Genomic DNA, 23,147 nt, shown 5'->3' on the forward strand with positions numbered 1-23,147 from the left:
AGGGAGTGGGCTGCGGGAGAAGCGGGCCCGACATAGCAGGGGAGGGGGGAAGTGGGGGCAGACACGAGGCTCTGTCCCCGCCTGCCCCACATCATTCTTGATGGACAATTCGCTGCAAATGTAGACTAGTATTGTTTTATTTTCCAAATGTTAAAAATATTCTACTACTTTTTTTTAATCAATTGTGAACTGTCTTGGATGAGAAATGAGGCAATCCAAGGTTTGCATTCTCTGATGATATTCTGGGCAAAAGACACAAGAAAAAGTTGAGAACAGTTTAACTTCTTGTAATTTAAACTCAAGTAACAGATATTTAACTTGTGGTGAAACTTATTTTCATCACAGGGACCTTGAAACTAAACAACTAGTAGCATAGTGGAAATATGCAGGGTTTGCTGAAGCAAACACCATCGTGGTACTCTGCAATTGCATGCATAGAGGAGAGTGGTTTCCAGTGTTCTGCATTTTCCAAACTTAAACTAGCTCTTTAGGATATTGAAGCAAATCAAATTTCATCCTGCTTGTGTCCTCACTGACTGCCCTGACATGACTTGGAGGTGGTACCTAGTGGCAGCAAAATCAGACCAAGCCCACCTGGCCTGGTGCATCCTGTACAAGCTAGCTATCACCAAGAGAACTGGCAACCTTCAGAACATGGTAGCTGCTGCATGGGGCCCTAGCCCCCTGGTACTTTTGTCTGCCACTTAGACCCAGTGGCATCAATTGCCTGCCCTTTCTTTGAGAAGATAGGGAAGACTCTCTTCCATGCTTTCCTGGATTTCCCCTGGCTGCAACCATTCTTTGCTGCCCTTAGCACCCTCTTTGACACACTGGACTTGGACTTCTCTAAGACTATGTACACTTTCTCAACCATGTACTGAGTGGCCAAGGGGAATATGATGTTCCTGGTCAGTTTTTTGCCAGGCCAAGCCAAGGTGGCAACTGAAAAGTTGCAGAAACCAGGTTGCAGGTGTCACAACCCAATTAAGTAGTGCCCATGTCACAAGCAAGAGAAACCATTCAAAACAGAGTTTTATTTTGCTCTAGGTTAACTAAAGGTTAACAAAAGTTTTTGCCAGTAACCGTCTTTTTGCTGCGCATGTCAAAAAGAAATTTATAACTGCAAAACCAACATGAAATAGAACTTAGCCTTCTGTGCTGTACATAAATCATTATAATTGGTCAGAGAAAACAGGGAGTAACCCTATGATAATACCCGAGCGAAAACCGCTATATAATTGGCGATTCTAATTAAATTTATGACGTGACGAAAAGCAATTGGCTAGTACACAAACAAAACCCCAATACACTTCCACAAAGACGAAGAAGAAGGGGGAGAGCGACTCCGTATACACCTGGAGACCTCTGACATAGGCGTTAAAGTAACTGACAATTTGATCACTTGTTAGTGCCCCCCCTCGCGTCTCGACCCAATCTCAGACGTAAATCAATGACCTGCCAGCCCGATCATTTTTCTGCCCGACCATTTCTTCCGACCACTTATGCAGACCGACCTATGAACCCTAAGCTGTAACTAACCAAGTATCTCTGACCTCCGTCTTTCACCACCTTGACGGCGTGAGTAAATAATCTTGCTTTGCAACTGATAAGCGTCCGCCTAATTAATTCCACTCCAAGCGTCACAAGTACCCGCCTGACGGACCCTTAACTGCCCGGGTGGGAGTCAGGGAGAGCTGCTGGCCGGCTGCCCTGGGTCCTGACAGCAGGGACTGGCTCCAGTGATGCTCTCCAACTCTTCTACATTGTGGTTTCAGCATGTGTGAAATTTGAATGTTGACACTTCACCTTGCAGCAAAACATGAACCAATTTATGTCGCACTGGGCCATTGAGGTGGCCCTCTGCATGATGGAAGACTGACAGCAATCCTGTGTGTGTAAACCCTTGAGGGGCATGGGAGAGAGAATTTCAGTCTCTCATGCCATGCTGGGTTTTTTGTTACTAACAAGTACTTTATGTTTGGCCCCTGGCAGGGCCACATACCTATGCGCTTTTGGCTTTGGTTTTTAATACTTGTATAATAAAAATTTTAAAAAGTCAAAGCAGATTCCTCATAAGGGACCTAGTGAAGATGACAGTGAGACTGCCACTGACTAGTAGATCAGTATATAAACTTGTACTTAAAAAAAAAAAAAAAAAAAAAAAATTAAACTAGAGTTATTTTACCTGTTCTGCTATGTAAAGGGCTATGATACTAAGTATCTAAGATATCAGGTGGTTCACTTTATGTTTGATAGGTATACACCTAGAACCAGCACTCTTATACTATTGTCTTGGGATGATAAAGTAATAATTTAATTACTTTTTTCAAATGTTGGAACAGTACCAGGATATGAGAACTATAATAAACAGAAATCTATGCTTCATAAATGATAAGTTCATAGACTGAGGCCATGACCTTTTAATTCTAGAAAAATAGTTTGGAAGTTGGAGCATACATGCATTCCAGCCCTCTGGGAGAATGGCCCTTGTTCTGTGTACTGCTCTGGGTCACCCTAGAGCAGTGTATGGGCCAAAACAGATGAATCCTGGGAGGGTTCCTAGCAGGGAAGAATGGTTCCCCCTCTGTACACCACTCTGGAGAACTTGTAGGACATGGATGCACCCAGGGCTGGGGCCTCCCAGAGCTCCAAGGGCATTCTAGCCCTCAAGAAAATGTCACCCCCTGCCCATGCTGGGAGTGGGGACACAGGAAATTTTCCATGACACGGTCCCTACAGGGCTCCCTGACAGCTCACCCCTATGCCAGCTATTAGGGAGACATTGCTTTTCTTTCTTCCCTAGTGTGGTAGGGGAGATCCAGTTCTCTTTTCTAAGAAACTCCTTGAATGGTTGTATGCTCCTGTTTTGTGCTGGAGAAAAGTATTTCACTCCACACAAATGTAATGCTTGTCCATGGCCTGAGAAAGCAGCAACCTTTATATCAGGGGTTGTTAGCTGGGGGTATGCGCACCGCCAGAGGTACTTGAGAAGGCCCTAGGGGGTATGCATGGGTGGGCAGGGACAGAGTGCCACCACACACCCCACCCCCAGCTCCGCATCCAACTGTGTGCCACCCTCCGTCCCCCGCTCCACATTCGGCCACCAGGGATACACTGCTCCACACCCAGCTGTTGGGGGTACACTGATCCAAAAAGGTTGAAAACCCCTGTTTTGTATTACAAACCACAAGGTTAACAGATGAGGATCTTCCCTTTTTCTTCCTTTTGTGATTTGGCTTATGTTATAATGCATTAAATTATCAGATGTCATATTATTGATACTGAGAAAACAGAACATTTTTTATTGGAGGTTCAGATTTTTTTATATGGCAAGTAAATAGCTTAAGAAACTAAATGGCAAAAAGGCTTTTGAAGATATATGGGGCTACATCTCTCCTAAGGCAAAAAATCATCTTATCCTGGAGTTTCTTTGTGAGAAGTCACTGGATCTTTGCAGTGAAAACATTCAGTTTTTTTATAAAGAAGCTTTGAAATTTCTCTGTGAATCTCTAACAATCTAATACATAGCTATAATGCTGCTACATTGTGTCTTAGTATACCCACCTGGAAAATGAAAGTATTACTGTATCCAAAGATGTTACGAATTTTAATTCATTGTTATTTGTAAAATTCTTCCTCAGATGGAAGGAGTATATGGAGCTGCAAGGCCCCATTAATATATAACTACAGTCACATACAAATTTGAATTTGTTTGTATTTAGTAATGATGTATGAATATTGTATATATTAACATCAATGTCATAGTTTCTTTGCAGTTTTGGTTTTTATGAACAGTCCTTCAAAATTTATCTTTACTTATATACCTTGCATATCTACAAGGGCAAGATTACAACTCTAGAGTCCAGACCTAAAGATATTACTGAACATATACACTTCATTCTCACACACAACTTCACTTTCAATAACCAACACTTCCTTCAGACCATGGGCACAGCTGTGGATGCCAGAAAGGCCCCACAATATGCCAGCCTTTTTATGGCCCACCTGGAAGAATTCCTCAAGAACTGTACCATCAAACCCATGCTATACCTAAGATATATAGATGACCCTTCCATCATTTGGACCAACAACCTGCAGTCTCTGATTGATTTCCATCGCAAATTCAATAACCATCACCCCTCCATCAGATTTTTAACATATACCACTGACCTAGTTTGACATGTATGCACTCACTTTAATAGCTGCTATTCATTGATAATATTAAAGTAATAAGCTGTTAACTGTTTGATGTCTTAAAGGTCTGGACTTTTTTTCAAACAACTGACACAGTACTGCTCTCCCAAATAAAATTGCTTCATTGAAAACAAAAGATCAAAGAATGCACAAAAAGAAAGGGTAGTTGGGCCAGCTCCACCTAGGTGATCTGTGCACTCTATACAAAGACCTGAGAGAAATCTCCAAATTCAGTGCTGTAGAGTAGGCACATTCTAGACAGCAGTACTAATCAATTCAGAGATGAGGACTAACCAATGTACTCTGTTTAATCCATCACATCCTTGAGAAAAGCTCAACTTGATTCCCACCTACTAGTCCAGTAATTTGTGACTGCCTAGCTCCTTGGAGGTACTCTTCTTCACATATTTCCTTGATTACACAATGGCAACAGAACCTACTTCCTGCTTCAGTTGATGAGGTTGGGTTCAGAGCCAGTCAGCACTGTCTTTGTGGGTAGAGATGACAGAGAGCCTTATGCAGCAGTCTCTCTTCACTAGGGTTATACCGGCCGTCTTAAGGAAGAGAGCTCTGGATTGACCTTTCAGCTGTAGATTATAGTAGGCCCTAAATCACTTAATGGTCTGGAATCTGTTTGCATTCGCTTGACTAAAGTTTATATTAGAGAAGAAGCAGCAAAGAAAATGAGAAGCAAGATAATGTCAGAAGTAAGAATAATTTTAGGAAGTTTGGGAATGACAGGTTAAAAGAAGAAGGCTAAAGGTTGCTCTGAGTACATTTAATGGTTGTATGCCAGCAGATCTGCTTTAGGACAAGGTGGGCACATCTACACATGTTATTAATGTGACACAATAAACTCTGGAGCTATCTGAGCCAAAGTGAACTGCTCCTGGATGTAGCATCTACACATGTATCCAGGACCACAGCAGTTTGAGCTGGGGTGGAGCAGCCCCAAGTTAGCAGGGGTATGGGGGATCAGCCCCAGGCTCTGGGTGGTGGCATCTTGTGGCAAGGGGACTGGCAGGAGCCAGATGTCTGGCCCCTCAGCTGTCTGGGCTGACTGGGAGCAATTTGTACTCAGCAGTCACCATCTACACTCGCTTTATATCACACTTAATGACTCCACCCTAAGATAGTACTCTTGCCTCCTTGTAGTGTCCCTCAGGGAGGAGGCTAGAGAACTTCAGGAGGAGGTGGCAAGGCTCTGAAGCATCCTTCACCTTGAGAACTTAATTCATTTGATGCTGAAGGAGACCTATAGGACTGTGGAGGAAGGCCTGCCAAAGGCAATGGTAGAGAAGGGAATGGACATGAACTCCCAGAAGAGTGGAAGCTGGAAGCTTGTGACCTCTGGCAGCAGGCAGAAATCTTCATCTCCACCTGCAGCAGTTAGCCTGCAGAACAGATATGGAGTCCTAACGACATTGAAGGAGGAGCACATTCCATTGGAGGAAGAGGACAGACCAGACTGCCTCAAGGTTGGAAGGATCAAGACCATTGCCACCAAGAAGAAGCAATGGTTGGTGGTGGTCAGAGACTCCCTTTGAGGGAGACAGAGCCATCCATCTGCTGTTGTTTTGGGAGGTCGGCTGCTTGCCTCAAGCCTGGATCTGAAATATCACGGAAGAATTACTGTGACTCATTTGGCCCTGTGACTACTACCCCATGCTGCTGCTGTGGGTACCAGTGATACTCCCAGGGGAGACCCTGAACAGATCAAAAGTGACTATAGGCTCTGGGTGCAAGTGTGAAGGGGACGGTGGCTCAGGTGGTGTTCTCCTTGATCCTTCCAGTCAAAGGGAGGGGCCCAGGCAGGAGCAGATGCATCCTGCGGATTAATACATGGCTGAGCAGATGGTGTCATCAGCAGGGTTGTGGCTTCTTTGTCCATGGGATGCTGTTTCAAGAAGAAGGATTGCTAGGAAAAGACAGGGTCCACCTGATGAAGAGAGGGAAGAGCATCTTTGCAGACAGGCTTGCTAACCTAGTGAGGAGGGCTTTAAACTTGGTTCATCAGGGTATGTAGACCAAAATCCTGAGGTAAATTGAGAAGTGGGTGAACTGGAGGAGATGCAAGCAGAAGTGGGCAACAGGAGAAGCATTCTTCTTCAGAAAGTAGGGCAATCAGCTAATTACTTCAGGTGTCTGTACATGAGTGCACGGAGTCTGAGAAACAAGCAGGAAGAATTGGAAGTCCTCGCACAGTCATGGAACTATGATGTGATTTGAATAACAGAGATTTGATGGCATACAGGGATGAAATCAGGAAGGCCAAAGTACAGCTGGAGTTGCAGCTAGTAAGGGATGTGAAAGGTAACAAGAAGGATTTATATAAATATGTCAGCAGTAAGAGGAGGATCAGGAAAAGTGTGGGTCCTTTACTAAATGGGACAGGCAACCTAGCATTGGCGATGCATGGGGGGTACATGCGGGTGCATGTGCACCCTCCTGAGATTGGCTGTGCACCCCCTCGAAATGCCAGGTCAGCAATCAGCCACTGGGGAAATCCCCCCCCTCCCCCCCCACCCCCAGTTGGCAACCGTGCCCTACCCCGCTTTTTTTAACTTCATTTTTTTTAGACCTCTGGATATTCAGGGGTCTAATTTTCTGAAGGCGTTGGCTGATGTGATTGCAGAGCCTCTGGCCATCATTGAAAACTCATCATGATTGGTAGTACAGTAAAAGTCCTGTTAACCGACATCTCAATTAACCGGCATGCCAGCTTGTAAGATAAATTGAAACCAGAAGTACCCAATGTAGCACTTCTGGTTTCTCCGAGCCCCCATGGCCTGGGGCAAAGCAGCCTGCGCTGCTGAGCCCCCATAGTCCAGAGGCATAACAGGCTGTATGGGGCTCATCTCCCTGTCCCATGGGGCGCGCAGGGGCAGCAATGCTGCAGGAGGGGCGTCGGGACACCCCAGACATGGCGGGTGAAGCGGCGGCCTGCACCACTCAATTAACCGACATATTTTGTTATCTGGCATCCCCCATTCCTGGGGGATGCTGGATAACAGAGCTTTTACTCTAGTCCCAACTATTGGAAAAGGGCAAATATAGTGCTCATCTTTAAGGAAGGATAGGAGGAGGACCCAGGGAACTACAAACTGGTCAGCCTCACCTCAGTCCAAGGAAAAATCATGGGGTAGGTCCTCAAGGAATTCATTTCTAACCTCTTGGAGAAGAAAGTGATTTCAGGTTGTGCCTAGCCAACCTGATTGCCTTCTATGATGAGATGACTGGCACTGTAAATGTGGTGGGAGACCAGTGGATGCCATATATCTTGACTTTAGGAAGACTTTTGTTATGATCTCCCAGAGTGTTCTTGCAAGGAAGCTAAGTAAGTATGGATTGGATGAATGGACTGTAAAGTGAGTAGGAAGCTGGCTAGATTTTTGGGCTCAGAAGGTAGTAATCAATGGATTGATGATTAGTTGGCAGCCAGTTTGAAGTGGAGTGCCCCAGGTGTTGGTTCTGGGGCTGTTTTTTTTTCAATATGTTCATCAATGACCTGAGAAGTTCCCCAAATACATTGGCAGAACTCTTGGTCAGAGCCTCATCTTTCTTGAACATCTGCAGAATATTGCTAAAAAAAAAAAAAAAAAAGCATGAGTTAACCTTGTGCATAAACTGGCTGGAACGACATGGGGAGCAAATGCAACCATGCTTTGAACAGCCACTTTAGCACTTATTTTCTCTGCAGCAGGATATTGCTCCCCAATGTGGAGCAAAAGCATGCACACGCAGATTATGGATACACAGTTAAATGCAGCTAGGCAGATTATATAATGAACACTAAAAAGTACACCACTGCCATGGCTTCCAGTCCTAGTGAGCACTGCTCCCCCACAACTCTTCCATGATGCCATGTGCATGAGGGAATACCATAAGGCCATCGGTAACCCAAACCGACCGTCATAATCAACAAGGACATCACCACGCCACCACCAGTTAGACTCAAATTTAGAAAACCCTTCTGGAAATACGCCAAGAAGCTTTATGATGATAACAAAAGCATGGAAGAATTCAGGAAGGCCTGGGCAAATACCAGCCTGCCGTAAAAATGGAGACTACTTACAGAAATCTGTACGCTAAGAAGTGCCCATTCTATGTGTTCACTCATGTCCTGAGTCAAGGAAGGAATGACCATAGTAAACAAAAGAATAGGGCTTGTCCCCAGTATTGATTTATTGGTGTAGTAATTCCACGTGTGCGACAGTTGTTCCACTCCTCATATTGGAAAGGGTGCTATCCAGAACGAGTCAGCTGACATCTTTTTTAGCTTTAGCTGGACAAAGGCCATGACACACTCCTGGAATGTCCATGTTTTGTCCTGCCAGCGGATCACCAGGTGTGTGGGTAGCAGATTTGTTTTATAGAAACCTTTCTCACATGTGGGGCAAATGTAAGGCTTTGACTATTCTTCCCCAGGCTTTAGTTTTCTGAAAACAGCTGATAGCTATCCCCACTGCCATGCAGGTTTCAGTGAACTATGAATAATGGGTTTCTAACCATACTGTTCCCCAAAATTACCGTAGACCTCTCAATCCTGTATACATTGTAAGTGCCTCTGGACATCAGCCATGCTGGTGAAACCTTTGTCACATTCTGTACATTTGTGTGGCCTGTCAGTAGAATGAATGAACTTGTGTGTTCATAAATTCTCAGCTTGGAAGATCTCTGCCACAGATTAGGCATCAGTATGATTTCTCTTTCAGGTGGATCTGCATGTGTTCAGGTCCTGGAAAGAGGCACCACACTTTTTGTGTCAATAAGGCAAAGCTTCTCTAAAGATTGGCTCCAGTTACTCCCCAATAAGTTTCAATAAGAATATTTTTTTTGTCAACCTCACTTAGTCCTCCCTAAGGACTCCAGGCTTTATAACTTGCGCGTTTAGTGGTCTGGCTGGAATCATTTGAATGCTTCTCACCAGCAACTTTGATTGGTCCATCTTGTTCTCAGGTCCAGTTGCAGCTCTCCTCTGCTTCCTCCAACGGATTGACATTGTTGCCTTCTGAGGGTGCCCTGGAGTTCAATTACCAGAAGTGACTCGGGGGACAGGGAAATGGTACATCGCCTCGCCATGCACAGCATCCCCACTCCTCATCCCAGTGCCACTCCAGCAAAGGCCACAGGTCCCAGCCCAGCCAGCAAGACAGAACAGGGAGAGCCCACATGGGTTCTCCTCAAGCTGTGGCTGGATGCATTGCACCAAGCTGGGAATGAGTTGGGGGCTGGCACCGCTCTGTTAAAAAAATAAAAATAAATAAGCTGAGCCATTCTCCAGATCACCTACTGAGCACTCAACACCTGCAGCCAAATTAGCATAAGATTATTTAAGATACATTAAGGTGGGAAAAGAAGCCTTCATCCCCTTTTAATAAATCTCCACTGATGGAGATATTTAGGCATATTTAAAAAATATTTTAGTTCACTTTGGACAGCTTATTCAATTTCTTGTTTTTAACTTGCATTTTAGGATTAATCAAATCTATTTGAAACAAAACTGTGGAGATTAGAGATTATTAGTAGTAGTTTATGGATTAGTATTTGAGCTGCATAATAACTGAAAGGAAATCTGAATTATTTCACTCACCTTGTAAATTATTTATAACATATGTTTTGTGAACCCTCTAAGGATCTGTAATTGCATACCTGAGTGTAACTTGTCACTATTTTTCAGATGCAAATTTAATGTACAAAAATTTCTAACTAGTTGTGATTGTGATTAAATCTGTTTACAATATCTTCTGTGACTCACATTCCAGGAAAAAAGATTTTTTTTTTTAATTTCTTTTTTACAGGAATCAAGAAAAACCACAGAACCTCTGTATTTATATTTGAATCTGCATCAAACCTTTTTTTATTTGGAACTGTTGCCTAAATAACTTCTTGCAGGGGGAAAAAAATTGCAGGGGGAGAAAAACTTCTTGCAGGGGGAAAAGACTATTTCTGAATGCCTTTTGTTTTGGATTGAATTTCAAAAGATTCTTCTTGATCCTCTTTTTTGTACTCCATTTTACTCCAAACTACTTTAAATTGTTTCCATTGAAATATTCCAATTTTACCCCCATTTTTAAATAATTATTTTGTTAAAATTTTCTCCTCTTCCAGAAGTATACTATTGTATTGGAAGGACAAAAATAGAGCACTTTGCTAAATAAAATAAAAGGGTGAAATGGGGGGTAAGAGGAGCTTTTCACCTCCTTTTCTTTAACCCGGAAAAAAATATTGACTCTGAATTTACAGTTCAGAACAGCATGCTAATTCCGTAAGATTTTATAATGAACTATTATTTATTCCTTGAAACAACTTATACTACAAATATGAACTTTAAAATTAAATTGGAAATTATAATGCATTTTGCTTTTGCCTTGCAACAAACCATCTCAAAGCAAACATCCAGGTCTAAAGGCTCATTCATATTAGTAAAAACTTTCAAAAGTGAAAACATGGTATTTGTCCATAAACATTAAAGGCTAAATCTTACTTCGCTTTAAGTTTCTAAATGGCAGGTATACAGCCACATAACTGAAGTTTTGGCATTTGCACATGGTTTGACATTCTATTTCCCCCTATGGCAAAATAGAATCATCCAGGCTCTCCTCATTTTAGCCCAATAGCCTATATAACCTGTGACACTGATCTGGCCCATGAAGAAATTGCATCAGACTCAAGGCAACTGGGAGAATGGCATCCCACTGCAGCCTAGACAGCAGAGGGGGCATTCCCAAGTCCAGGGTTTCATGCATATGTGATGCCAATTGTTTACAGTTACCTGTGCCTTTTCTTTCTGCAGAAGGAGGGAGATATACTTGAGGTTCAAGGCTCATCTTAGTGTGTACAGCCTGATACTCTGATGGGTTTCCTAAAGGGAGCAACACCCACCTCAGTTTTGAGACCCTCCAGCAAAAGACCTGAGATGCATTTTGTTGCTCCTGCCCCAATCAGCTTCTGTAACAGGCCCAAGATTGGAATCTCTTTGACCTTTTTCTAGGAGTTAATCTGTTACCATAGACTTCCTGGAACAACCCAAATCAAAGTAGTATCAGAGAATCCAACACTATCTTTTTACCTTTATAGTCTTGCAATAATTTGGTAATGTGCCAACCTCTCTACCTATTCATTTGGTTAATTATCTCTCTAACATGGGCTGTGAATCTGTCTTCCAGTTCCTATGGCTCTTTTCAGGTACCTCCACCTGACATAGATGCTGGTTAAGATAAAAGGAAAGAGAAAGAGGAAGCAGGTGCGGACACTTGAGACAGTACTACAGTGATGGGCTGCATGCACAAGCAGAATGAGAGAGCTTTCCCAGTTCTTACTAAAGAAGACCACATATTTTTTTTGTATTTGAAGTATTCAGAACTAAATCCACCCTGTAGCTCTCCACCTTGCCAGTGAGTGTGTGAAGGCAAATGTGTTCAGCCAGAAGCTTCAAGATCAGCATGAGTGAATCAGCAGTGATATAAGCATTATTTCACAGATGATCTCATTGATAATAGATCATTTTCCATCCAAAAAATATGAAACGCCAGTTGTGTGGTACAAGAAGACTCGAAGATAAATTCTCTCTCAGATGTTTTTGTGCTGAGCTAAAGACATATTACAGCTCTCTTACAGTTTCCCGGTACCAAATGGAGATCAGGCCAGGCAGATTCAATGTTGATAGCCTCTGTTCTTTCATTGGTACTGGTGTCTAGGCTTGTTCAGATGACATATATGCTAGCTCTACCTCCAGACTTCCTATCCTAAAAGCAAGAGAGAATTTTGCCGTACTACTCAGAGATATTTGAGGAATGGAAGAAAATCTGATGACCGTGGGCCACGAGAACCATTTTTGCTCAGCAGGAATTTGGCCCAGTCTCTTACAGTCCAACAAGGGCTGCACCCTAAAATCCTGGGCAGAAATGGAAATTGTTCACTTTCCAGACAGCTAATAAAAGACACAGTTCATTTTGAGCTATGGTCCTTGCATTCCTATAGTATCTTCTACGTCTTTGAATGTCCAGGATTAGCCTTAGTCTCCCCAAAGGATTTTATGGCAGTACAGATACTCATCACAGTCACGTTAAAAACAAATCCATCTTCCTTTTTTTAGGTTGATGCTTTTTATGGTCATCTCTTGTACAGATTATTTTTGAAATTTTGCCTACTTAAATGGCTTTTAATGTAACAATTGTCTGCTTAGTGCTTTGATTATTATTCCACCTGCAATTTAGAAGAAGAAAGTTCCTGTGAGGCCCCATCTAAGCTTTATGTCTAAGGTGGCCTCCCCTTTCTACTGATTTTAGAACATTCCCCACTATCTTATCTTCCCTAGATCCAATTCTCAAGCAGGAAAAGTATGTCTCCATACCCTAGATGTAAAAAAGATTCTCTGTTTTTCACCTGGAAAAGTTCTGGAAGTTAAGATCTTCCTTTAGAAAACCCAATAGGTTTTTGCTGTTACATGAGGGTAGATCCAGAAATAACTTATCACTGAACAGACTTTTAAATCAGAGAATATACAGAGCACTATTACATTTTAACTAGGAAACCAGTAGTACTGGCTTGAAAACTCATTCCACAAAAATCACTGGCATATTAATGCCTAGTCTTTGGCAGGTTTCCCTACTGGAGGTATTCAAAGCAGCAGCTTGGAGTTTGGTGCACCCTTCATTAATCACAATTTCTAATATTTAGCATTTTACCTTCTGATTCCCAGTTTGAGAAATTTTGCTCTCATCTGCATTTGGCTAAGAATTATTCACTCACTGCCTCACTGCTAGAATTCTGCTAACAAATCTTCTACAATTAAGAAAGAGCTTATTTTACAAGGAATTCATTGAAGAGCATTCACATTGTCTTAATGCCTGTTCCCATTCTGTTTTGGTGTGCTGTATAATATCAGGACACTGAAATCATATTTCAGTAGGAGTTAGACATGTAAGTACCTCCTGGGATTTTGTGCTGCAATGATGCAACTATTTCATGCATCCACCCTAAAAAATACAGTTTCCAAAACAGGTTTGATAGCTTGATACCACAAGTACTAAAACCCATTAGTGAGAATACATTAAGATGACTCCTAAAGAGTTACTGGCAAATAATCTCTCCTCTTAATTGGATACGTTTATCATCTGCATTTTATACCCCCTCTTTATGCATCTTAAACTCCATAGTTTCAAAATCTGTTTCTGGGAAAAGAGCTGTTACAGTATTGTATTCTGCTTAGCCCATCTCCAATTATTTCTCTTCAAATAATTTGTGTAATTTTTAATGGTTGAAAATTTGTATAACCTTAAAAAAGAAAACTTATTGGCTGAATGTAAACACTGAAACCAAATAAACAGTCCTGCAAGGTATTTGTTTAGCTCTAACACAAGAGAATGTGCTTTCCTGGGCTGTATGGACAGCTGTTGCAACATTTGTAATGATATATGAACTTCTGGAAGTTCAGATATGAAGGCAGCCTTTTATGGAAGGATTACTCTGCATGAATAAACATTTACATTATAATAGGAGAGGACATGCTAAGTTATTCATAAGGATCTTGTGACCTTGATAAAATTATGATTTTAACATCCCGGTTTCTCATGTAATTTTTTTGAGAATCTTTAAATGTATTTTTATTTGTAACCCATTAAATAAAAAGTCTCAGTGAAACCGCAAAATCCTTATATTTCTAAATTTGAAAGTACTCTAAATGCACACACAAAATAGCAGAGATGAGTTAATGTGCAAATTTGACTTTGTCTTCCAAAAACCTTCATTCTAAAATTAAAAAAAACCCCTAAAATTGTGTTTGTTTTATACATGGATAGAAAAAAAAATTTCAACATAAACCAAAGACTTTACTAATTTTATATACATTTCCCCAAATATACCTTATTACACAGTACGGTATAAGATTTCTTACCTACCAAAAAGATAGGAGATCTTATGATAAAATGTTGAAAATGGACTGTTAATTCTGTATGCAATAACTCTACACATACATGATTTAATTGCTTTTCCAGGATGCGTTTGGTCATTAGGCAAATTTTTCTGTTGTAATTACAAGTGACCCTTGCCATTCCCAGGGGATACGTTTTTGTATCCCCTGCAAATGGCGAAATCCACGAATAAGGTACTGCGTTCATGTCCCTAGCGACTGGGATTTGGGGCACAGCTCCGGCAGCAACAGCGGGAGCCCGGAGGTGGTGGAAGGATCCTGGTGGCAGCAAGCACGGAGCCCCTGAGGAGCTCTTGTAAGTGTATAAAATGCATTTAAAATGTAGGTTCAGCATTCGCAAATATTTGAAACCACAAATGCTGAACCCGTAAATAGCGAGGGTTTCCTGTATTTTCTGTATTCTTGTTAGTATATTTTACTTTAAAAGCACTTTGTTTGTTTAATTTAGTTTAGGATTTAGCTTATAGTGATTGCTAACTCATATTTTGCTTTCTTTGTTATGCTGCATCTCAGTGGAATTGGTAGTATTTGAAAAAATTACCCATCGATGTATTAATGAATTCTTGTAGCAGTTCAGAGTAGTACCAGGCTGATCGCTCTAAGAGTTAGTTATGCACTCTTCTTGGGAAAAAAGTTGATAGTTCAGAGATCAAACAAAGAATCAGAACCTTGTAAGGTCTGCATGACACAGATAATGGGTCCTTTTCCTAGCTTGCAAGATTGTGATCCCAGAACTCCTTTTTCCTTTTCAATTCTGGTACACTGAGTTGAATTATGGAATTATTTTAAAGGAATATATAGGAATGTAAAGAAAATTGGGGGGGGGGTTGCTTTTTTTTAAATACCTTAAGTAATTGGATCCACAGTGAAAGCTGTTAAGAAATCTGTGGTATTTCAAAATTGGAAATATGATTCTTGATGCCAAAATATACTTAGCTGTCTTAGGTTCTGGTACTGTTCTAGAGATATCATCTTGAGGAACAAATTTGCCATTCAATACACTGTCTGTACCATTTGAATTGGAGGTAGCTTAAAATGGTATCAAGGAAAATCTATCTGAGTCTGATCTGAAGCCTACTGAAAATAACGATGGTCTGCCCATTGACATCAGTGTGTTTTGTTTTGTACCCTACTGTTGAATCAATAGTTTATCATTTTAAGTCGTCTTTGCATTGTTCTTTCAAGTGAATACAGGCATTCATCTTGGAAAAACATATGAGAGAATCCTAATTGCAATTCTCTTGTAGTCAGTGAATCAAGTAACCACAGTATAGATAGTCTCTTAAATTAAATCTACACACTGTTTACTTGTTAATACTTTGTTTGTTACTGGAACAAGTAAATATTTGTTTTTAATTTCCCAAAACGTGAAAGTTAATATCAGAAAATATGGTACTGCAGAGCAAGTTAAAATACACCTCATTAAGTAAAAGCATGATGTGAATTTCAGTGTGCTTACCACAGGTGGTTTGCATTAAAATATGTCTGTTTCATTCAGAACTATTTTAAGTAAGTTCACAGGGAAATGCCTTTTTGAATGTTTGTACTGGAAGAGCTGTTATTGTATATTGTATTCTTCTTTACACTGTCTAAATACTTTATGTTCTGCTTTTCAAATTTAAAAGTATTTTTCATAGTACATCATCTTTGCAGTTTGGTAACAGATTTCAAGCTATAATTAGAGAAAGACTTTAATTAAAAACCTAGTAGGTGCATACTGTAGAATTATAGCCTTTAGAATAAGTTGTCAAAAAGGACTGCTCACTTGCTTAACATTAACCATGTTCTTTTTTGTTTGAGCTAAAGGCGTCATATTTTGTATGGTTTTATAATAATGTCACATGTATTTTTATTGATTTTTGTCTTTGATCTTAAGAAATGTTATGATACTGTATATACGATTTAAATTTACTATAGTCATATTTTAAACAGTATGTGGTAAGGTTTACTGATTTGTTAGCTAGTTGTCTTGACAAATACACATGGTATCAATACTTTCCAATAATAATTTTTAGATTTGGATCACAGCTCAGTTTTAAAAAAACCCACATCTTTAAAATGCTTTCCTTGGTTGCTTGAAAAACATAGATAAAAGGATTATAATTAGAAACAGTGATGACAGATTATATAACCAGACATAGAGTACTCGGTCACTTACTCTCAGTGTTCACTGTCTCCTTGAAAAATGTTTTAAATTACAAGAACATGGGAAGAAAGCAGCAATTTTTACTCTCATATTCTGACCTTTGAACTTTATGGTGTTGGAATTGATTGTAGATGGAGTGTTTACAGTTGCCCTCTCCTTCATGATATATTCAAATGAAAGCTTCTACGAGAATACTTTAAATGTCAAAGGCATTAGAATAAGTATAAGTAACATTTTCATGGCTATGTTCATAGCTTTTATAAGAATTATTATGTCTGCCATATAACCACACTGAATAGTATTTTTACCCCTCTTTGTTGTATACATACAATTAAGAAGAAATAATGGAAAATATTAATTAATTAAATTAATATCTCAGGTCACCTATAATGCCCTTTATTCTTGTTATTACTAAGAAAACAATTTATATATGCTTTGTTTAACCCAGGGGTGGGCAATAATTTTGGCTTTTGGGAGGGCCACTTAATGAGTTCTGATGAGCTGATGAGGGCTGCAAGGGTAGCCCCGCCCCTTGATAGGTGCCCCATCCGCTGTTCTTGGGACCAGAAGTCCCACCCCTGACCTTTGCCATCAGATGTTCCCCCTCCCCCCGCCCCTGGAAGTACTCCTTTTGGGAGGGGGGTTGCCATCTGAACCAGAAAAAAACCCAAATCATATACTGAAAGTTGAACACCTACTATAACATATTTTAATTTTATTACAAAAAATATTTTTTTCATGATGTTTTCTGTAGCGTATACAGAGATGATTGCATAATAGGTCAAAAATAAAGTCTTACTCTTGTATATTGTGTGTGTGTGTGTGTGTATGGTAGGGTGTGGGGGGGATTTGTGACATGGTGTGGCTGTGTGTTGGGGGTGTTGTGGGGGCAGGGTGTGGGTGTGTAGGGTTTGTGGGCTCTGATGGAGGATGGGGAGCTGTGGGCCCGTACCACACACACCCCTGCTCTTGGTGCACAGCTCTTGCTGTTGGCTGCAGCAGCAGTAGCAGCAGGCATGGGCCCTCAGGGCACTCATTGCCTGCGCAGTCACTGCCACCCAGCAGCACATGGCTCCAGCCAGAGCTGCACATGGTGGCAAGGAGTGCAGTCACACTGGCCTGCCTCTATCATGTGGGGTTCACTGTGACACACATGTAAGTGCCACCAGGACAAGCCCTACATGATAGAAATGGCTGCCTTCCACACTGCCTGCCACCATGGTAGCAGCAGCGGGCCTCTCTGCCACTTCTGGCACAGTCCCAGCAGCTTCACATGATGGGGAAGGCAGCTAGCTCCATTGTACAGGGCTTCCCCCAGTGACATGCAAGTGCCAGAAGCTGCATGTGTGCTGCAGGGAGCCCTGAATGATAGAGGTATACCACCAAGTGCAGTGCTGGCTGGAGCCATGCGCCAATGGGCAGCAGCACCTGCACAGGTCAGAAGTGCCCTGAGCACCCACCCGCATGTGCAGAAGGGCCCGGCCCAGCTAGGACACAGCTTCCAGGTGGGGCTGCTGCTGCCACTGCTGCAGCTTCCGGAGGACCTGCGAGCACCCACCTCCTAGTGCTGCAGCTGCCAGCAAGAGCTATGCACCACTGGGGGGGGGGCGTGGAGGGAGTCTCCACAGCTGCCACCCTCCCTCACACCCACACGCTATCCACTCCAGCTCCACGTTTCCACCACCCTGCTGGGCATAGTTTTCGTGCTCCTGCCAGCCCCATGCTCCGTGCCCCTGCCCAGCTGCACTTCCCCTGTATCCCCACTGCAGCTCCCTCTGCCCTAAGTGAGTGCAGCAGCAGGGAAACAAGGAGGAGCTGCTGGATGTTGGGAAAGCTGAGCAGGTCCCCCAGCGGCTGCAGTAGTGGCAGCAGCAGCCCCACCTGGAAGCTGCATGCTGGCTGGGCCGGGTCCTTCCGTGCACAAGTGTGGGAGTAAGTTGTGTTGGCTGGGTGGGGTACAACTAGTTGGTGGGTGTCTGTGGGATGGATGAAATTGCCTGGTGGGCTAGATCTGGTCCATGGGCCGTATTTTACCTGCCCTTGGTTTAACCAACCCTAGATTGTGACTAGTAGAAGTAAAATAATCCATTTAATGCCCTCACTAGCTGGTCATGTTTGTGTTTCTACTATAGTTTATTAATATATTATGATTATTTTTCTTAAAGCACCAGAGACTCCTTGGAATGCTGGAAATAGAGAAAGAAATGTTAGCTGAAAGGGTAGAAGAAGCTTTGATGCAAGAATCACAAAAACATAAGGTAATATTTATATACTTGGTTCTTCACCATTGAAGTCAATAAGAGTTTTGCCCTTTTTTAGCATTTGAAACAATTTTTCCCACTGCTCAAATGTTGTGTTGCAATTTAACTTTTCATATAATTTGCAGGAAGTACTGGAAAAATGTTTGGATGAAGAAAGAAAAAGAAGTAAAGAGGCTCTGGCAGCTGCTGCAAAGGTATCACCATTTAAATAGTAGATATGCATTATAAATACCATGTGTGTCATTAGGAGAGCCAGGTTAAGTAACTGACTTGTATCTCATAATCAAATCCATTTAAGTCCAGATCCATTAAAAATTATGTTTGTAAGTATGTTTAGAGAAGAATATTGTTATAGAAGTCATGAAGACATCTAAAGCAGTCAGAGATCTCTGGTGATAGAAAATGTAATGTCCTATTTTCTTTTAATTAAAATAGCACATATCTTAGCTTTTTAATTATACTGGATGCATTCACATGAGATGCTAGCTGTGCAGTAGCCTAATAATACTGCACAGCAGTGCATCACAGCCAAAACAATGCTAATACACTACTACATAGTATTATTAGGCATCACTAAAAGGGCGTGCGCCGGCACCACTGTGCTGTAACACCAGTCATTGCACGGTGGTTTAGTACTTGATTATACAAGTACTAACCTTAATGCACAGTAACTACAGCACATTAGTGAATGTGTAGAGGCTCCCACTGAGAAGTTAATGTATTATTATATGTGTTATCTAAGCAAAAGTTAGTTTTTATACTGTATATCCAACAGCCATATTATCATTTGGATTTCAAGAGCCAGATATTGGGGTCTTCATCCATGTGTGAAATCATGTAGCTCCAGATCTTACTGAATGATTTTTTTTTTTTAATATAAAGAAGTCATTTTTTAAGGAAAAGCCTAAGCCGTCTGACTTAAATTAAGTGAAGTTTGTCAAACGTCTTCGGTCAAAAACTCATTTCATTGCCAAAAAATTTTGGTTATTTGATTTCAGTTTGCTTGTGAGATTCAGTGTGTTTTTAAACAAGTAAATCATTTGTCTTTTTATATGATTTGTTTAATGCTGCTCAATAATAAATGCACTGAACACAGGAACATTAATATTATGAAATCAGGTGATAATTTTTGAGTGACATTGGAATGTCATGTTTTGTGGCATAATCCAACCCAAATGGGATTCAATTATATGAACAAAATTACTGTGTTTCTTTCCAGACATTGAAAGAATCTTTAGTAATGTCTCACCGCATGCAATTGATTCACCTATGTTACTCTGTTCTTTATAGCTTCTTATATTGTGTTTATAACGATACTAGTCAATTGCCCATCAAGAATAACAGGCAGGGGGAGGGATGGCTGGGGACAGAGGCCTGCATCCAGGCCCACCTCTCCACCTTCGGGCCAGGCCCACTCCCCGTCCCACCCCGCTGCTTCAGGGCTGGGCCGGGCTGCCCCCTCTACGTCCTCTGGCCCCGCCCTGCCATTCACTCTGTTGCCACTGCCTGTAGGACTGGGGGGGCATGGCCAGTGGTACTGGCTTTGCCCCCCCCCCTTCCCCCTCCATCTGCTCCATTTTTGCGGCCTGCAGGGAGCAGTGGGGATGGAGCCAGTGCCCACCCCACTGTCTGTTCCACCACTGGTGCCTGCCAGTGGGGGGAATGCTGGGTGGGGACAGAGGCCTGAGGACAGACTCTCTTGCCCCTGCTTCCTTGGGACCAGAGCTGGAGCCACTCCCCCCACGCCACCCCACTGGGCTGACAGGGACAGAGCCCAGCATCTGGCTCTGTGCCCCTGCTCCCCTCGTCTGGCCCTGCCTCCCCATTCGGGCCTGACTCCGTTCCCCCCTGGCGGTATGTGTTCATGTCTAGGGCTGCTCCTCCCCATTCCCCCCATCCCTCTGTGGTGGCCCTGACCCTGTTACCCACCCCCTCGGGCTGCCACCGTCTCCTCCACGGAGCAGGGGGGAGGCCAGCTGTGCTGGCCTGCCCTGTCCTCACCATCATGGCGGCACTCCACCACCTGCTGTCCCTTCCAGTTTATTCACACACTGATTGGCTGCCAAGACAGCCAGTCAGAGTGCAAATAAAGCGTTATAGGCAGATAGACTAAAGCTTTTATATAGAGAGAATTGTCTGAGCACAACACAGTAAGGGCCTTGTTACACATTGCACTTTGGGCTGCTCAAACTTTGATCAGTGTTAGTGCTAGCTTGAGTTTGGAGCAATCATACCTTAAGACTAAAAACCTTCTCTGACTCTCCCCCTCCTGCACAGCTGTGCCTTGCCACTAGAGGGCTGGCAAGCGGGAGCAGACTAGGAGCTATAGCTGTGAATTGCCACTGCAGGGCTGGTGAGCAAGGACAGGCCTTTAACCCTGCTCTAGGTGGGGTGTATTGCACAGGTGGGTAGAGCAGGGGGTAGGGTTATGAAGGTGGGTGGCAGAGAGTTAATGGGATGTGGGTGGGTAATGAAATGGAAGGTGAAAAGGAAATAGGGATGGGTGTTGGGTGGTGAAATGAAGGAAGTCATAGGATCATAGAAAATTAGTGTTGGAAGGAACCTTAGGAGGTCATTTAGTCCACCCCCCTGCTCAAAGCAGGACCATCACCAAAGCTTTGATCATCCCAGCCAAAGCTTTGTCTAGCTGGGTCTTAAAAACCTCAAGGATAAAGAATCTACAACTTCTCTGGGTAACCTGGGCCAGTGCCTTACTATACTAGTGAGAAAGTTTTTTCTGCTATCTAACCTAAACTTCCCTTGGTGCAACGTGAGACCATTGCTCCTTGTTCTGTCACCTGCCACCACTGAGAACAGTCTAGCTCCATCCTCTTTGGAACCACCTTCAGGTAGTTGAAGGCTGCTATTAAACCTCCTTCAGTTGCCTCATCTGCAGACTAAATAAGCCCAGTTCCCTCAGCCTCTCCTCATAAGTCTTGTTCCCAAGCCCTTAACCTGTTTTGTTGTCCTTTGGACTCTCTTCAATTTGTTAACATCGTTTCTGTAGTGGGGGGCCCAAAACTGGACAAAGTACTCCTGATGTCTCCTTAGCAGTGCAGAATAGAGGTGAAAAATCACTTCCCTCCATCTGCTGACAAAACCCCTGCTAATGCAGCCCAGTATGCCATTCTCTTTTTTCACAACAAAGGCACACTGTTGGCTCATATTCAGCTTATTGTCCATTGTAAGTCCCAAGTCCTTTTCTGCAGATCTGCTGCTTAGCCAGTCAGTCCCCAGCCTGTACCGGTGCATGGGATTGTTCCCTCCTAAGTGCAGGACTGCACTTCTCCTCATTGAACCTCATGCCAAGTTCAAGTTAGCCACTGAGTGAAAAAATAAAAAGAAGTAAAAAAAAATAAATTAAAAAGAAATAAAGTGGAAGTGAATTAAAGAAGGTAACATGCTTTAATAAATTGTGATTGTGATTAGAGTGTAGGGGGTGCTGGTTGTGCTTCCTCGGGTGACTGGGAGATGGGAGCAGTAAGAGAACGCACTTCTGGGGGAGCTGCTACTTCTGCCCCAGGATGAAAGCCCTAGCTCATTAGAAACCAATTTGGCCCTTATCTTGTTCCCTTTCCCATTCCCCCCAGATCCCACTGCTAGATCTATCCCTGCCCTGCAATCTGGATAGCTGGCATGTACTCTACAGGCTTTTTGCATAGGGTCGCACCCCTGAGGGTGGGAACTCCCCCACCCACAGAGGCGGGAGGGAGAGTTGGCTACTACAGACCACCACACCAGGAGGTTGAGCTAGACCTGGAATTCTCAGGGCAGGTCTCAGAGGTTGTACGGTCAAGAGACATGGTTGTCATGGGTGACCTAAACTACCCTGACATCTGCTGGAAGGATCAGTCAGCTGAAACCAATAGCTCACGTAGATTATTAACCTGCATACAGGACCTCCACCTGATGCAGGAGGTATACAGTCCCACTAGGGGAAACGCCTTGCTGGATTTAGTGCTGGCTATGGGGGATGATCTGGTGGGGATCTGCAGGTACAAGGCTACCTAGGGGATAGTGACCATCAATTGATTGAATTCACTATTCAGCAAAGGGTGGGAAAAGTAACCAGCAGGGCAGAAGTGCTAGACTTCAGAAAGGCTGACTTCAGGGTGCTTAGGAATTTAGTTAGCAGGGGCATTGACAAAATCGGGGTGCAGAAAGGGTGGTTGTTCCTCAAGGAAGTGATCCTTTGTGCACAGAAGGAGGCAATCCCACTGTGTAGAAAAGGGGGCAAAGGGGTAAGAAAACCTCCTGGCTAAGCAGGGAAATCCAGGAAAGCCTAAGGGCAAAAAAAGGGGCATACAGGCTGTGGAGGCAGGGGGTAGCTACCAAGGAGGAGTATACCTCCTTGGCTTGCACTTGCAGGGAATCGATTAGGAAGGCCAAATCATCATTAGAACTCAGGCTAGCAACAAAAATTAAAGGCATCAAAAAGTCCTTCTTCAGGTACAACTCTTTCATATCCTCCCTCAGCCTTCTCCCTTCCAAACTGCACTTGCCTTTTTATATTTGATTTGAACAGGTAGGAATTTAAACACTTCATCATCTCTGGCTCATTTTTCATTATCAAATAGCTGTTCCATGGTAATTATAAAATAGCTGTTCCATG

General features: G+C 42.7%; 1 protein-coding gene across 10 annotated transcripts in view; it reads left to right on the top strand.

Moving 5' to 3' along the window:
- CCDC91 (coiled-coil domain containing 91) overlaps nucleotides 1–23,147 on the top strand; it is a 445,798-nt gene that overhangs the window by 275,646 nt on the left and 147,005 nt on the right. For all 10 annotated transcript variants that reach the window (XM_019482221.2, XM_059726688.1, XM_059726684.1 and 7 more), the window contains 2 exons: nucleotides 18,440–18,532; nucleotides 18,661–18,729. In XM_019482221.2, coding sequence (XP_019337766.1) covers nucleotides 18,440–18,532; nucleotides 18,661–18,729 — 162 coding nt within the window. The remainder of the gene's footprint in view (nucleotides 1–18,439; nucleotides 18,533–18,660; nucleotides 18,730–23,147) is intronic.

Source organism: Alligator mississippiensis, chromosome 4, assembly GCF_030867095.1.
Source record: "Alligator mississippiensis isolate rAllMis1 chromosome 4, rAllMis1, whole genome shotgun sequence".
Taxonomy (NCBI): domain Eukaryota; kingdom Metazoa; phylum Chordata; order Crocodylia; family Alligatoridae; genus Alligator; species Alligator mississippiensis.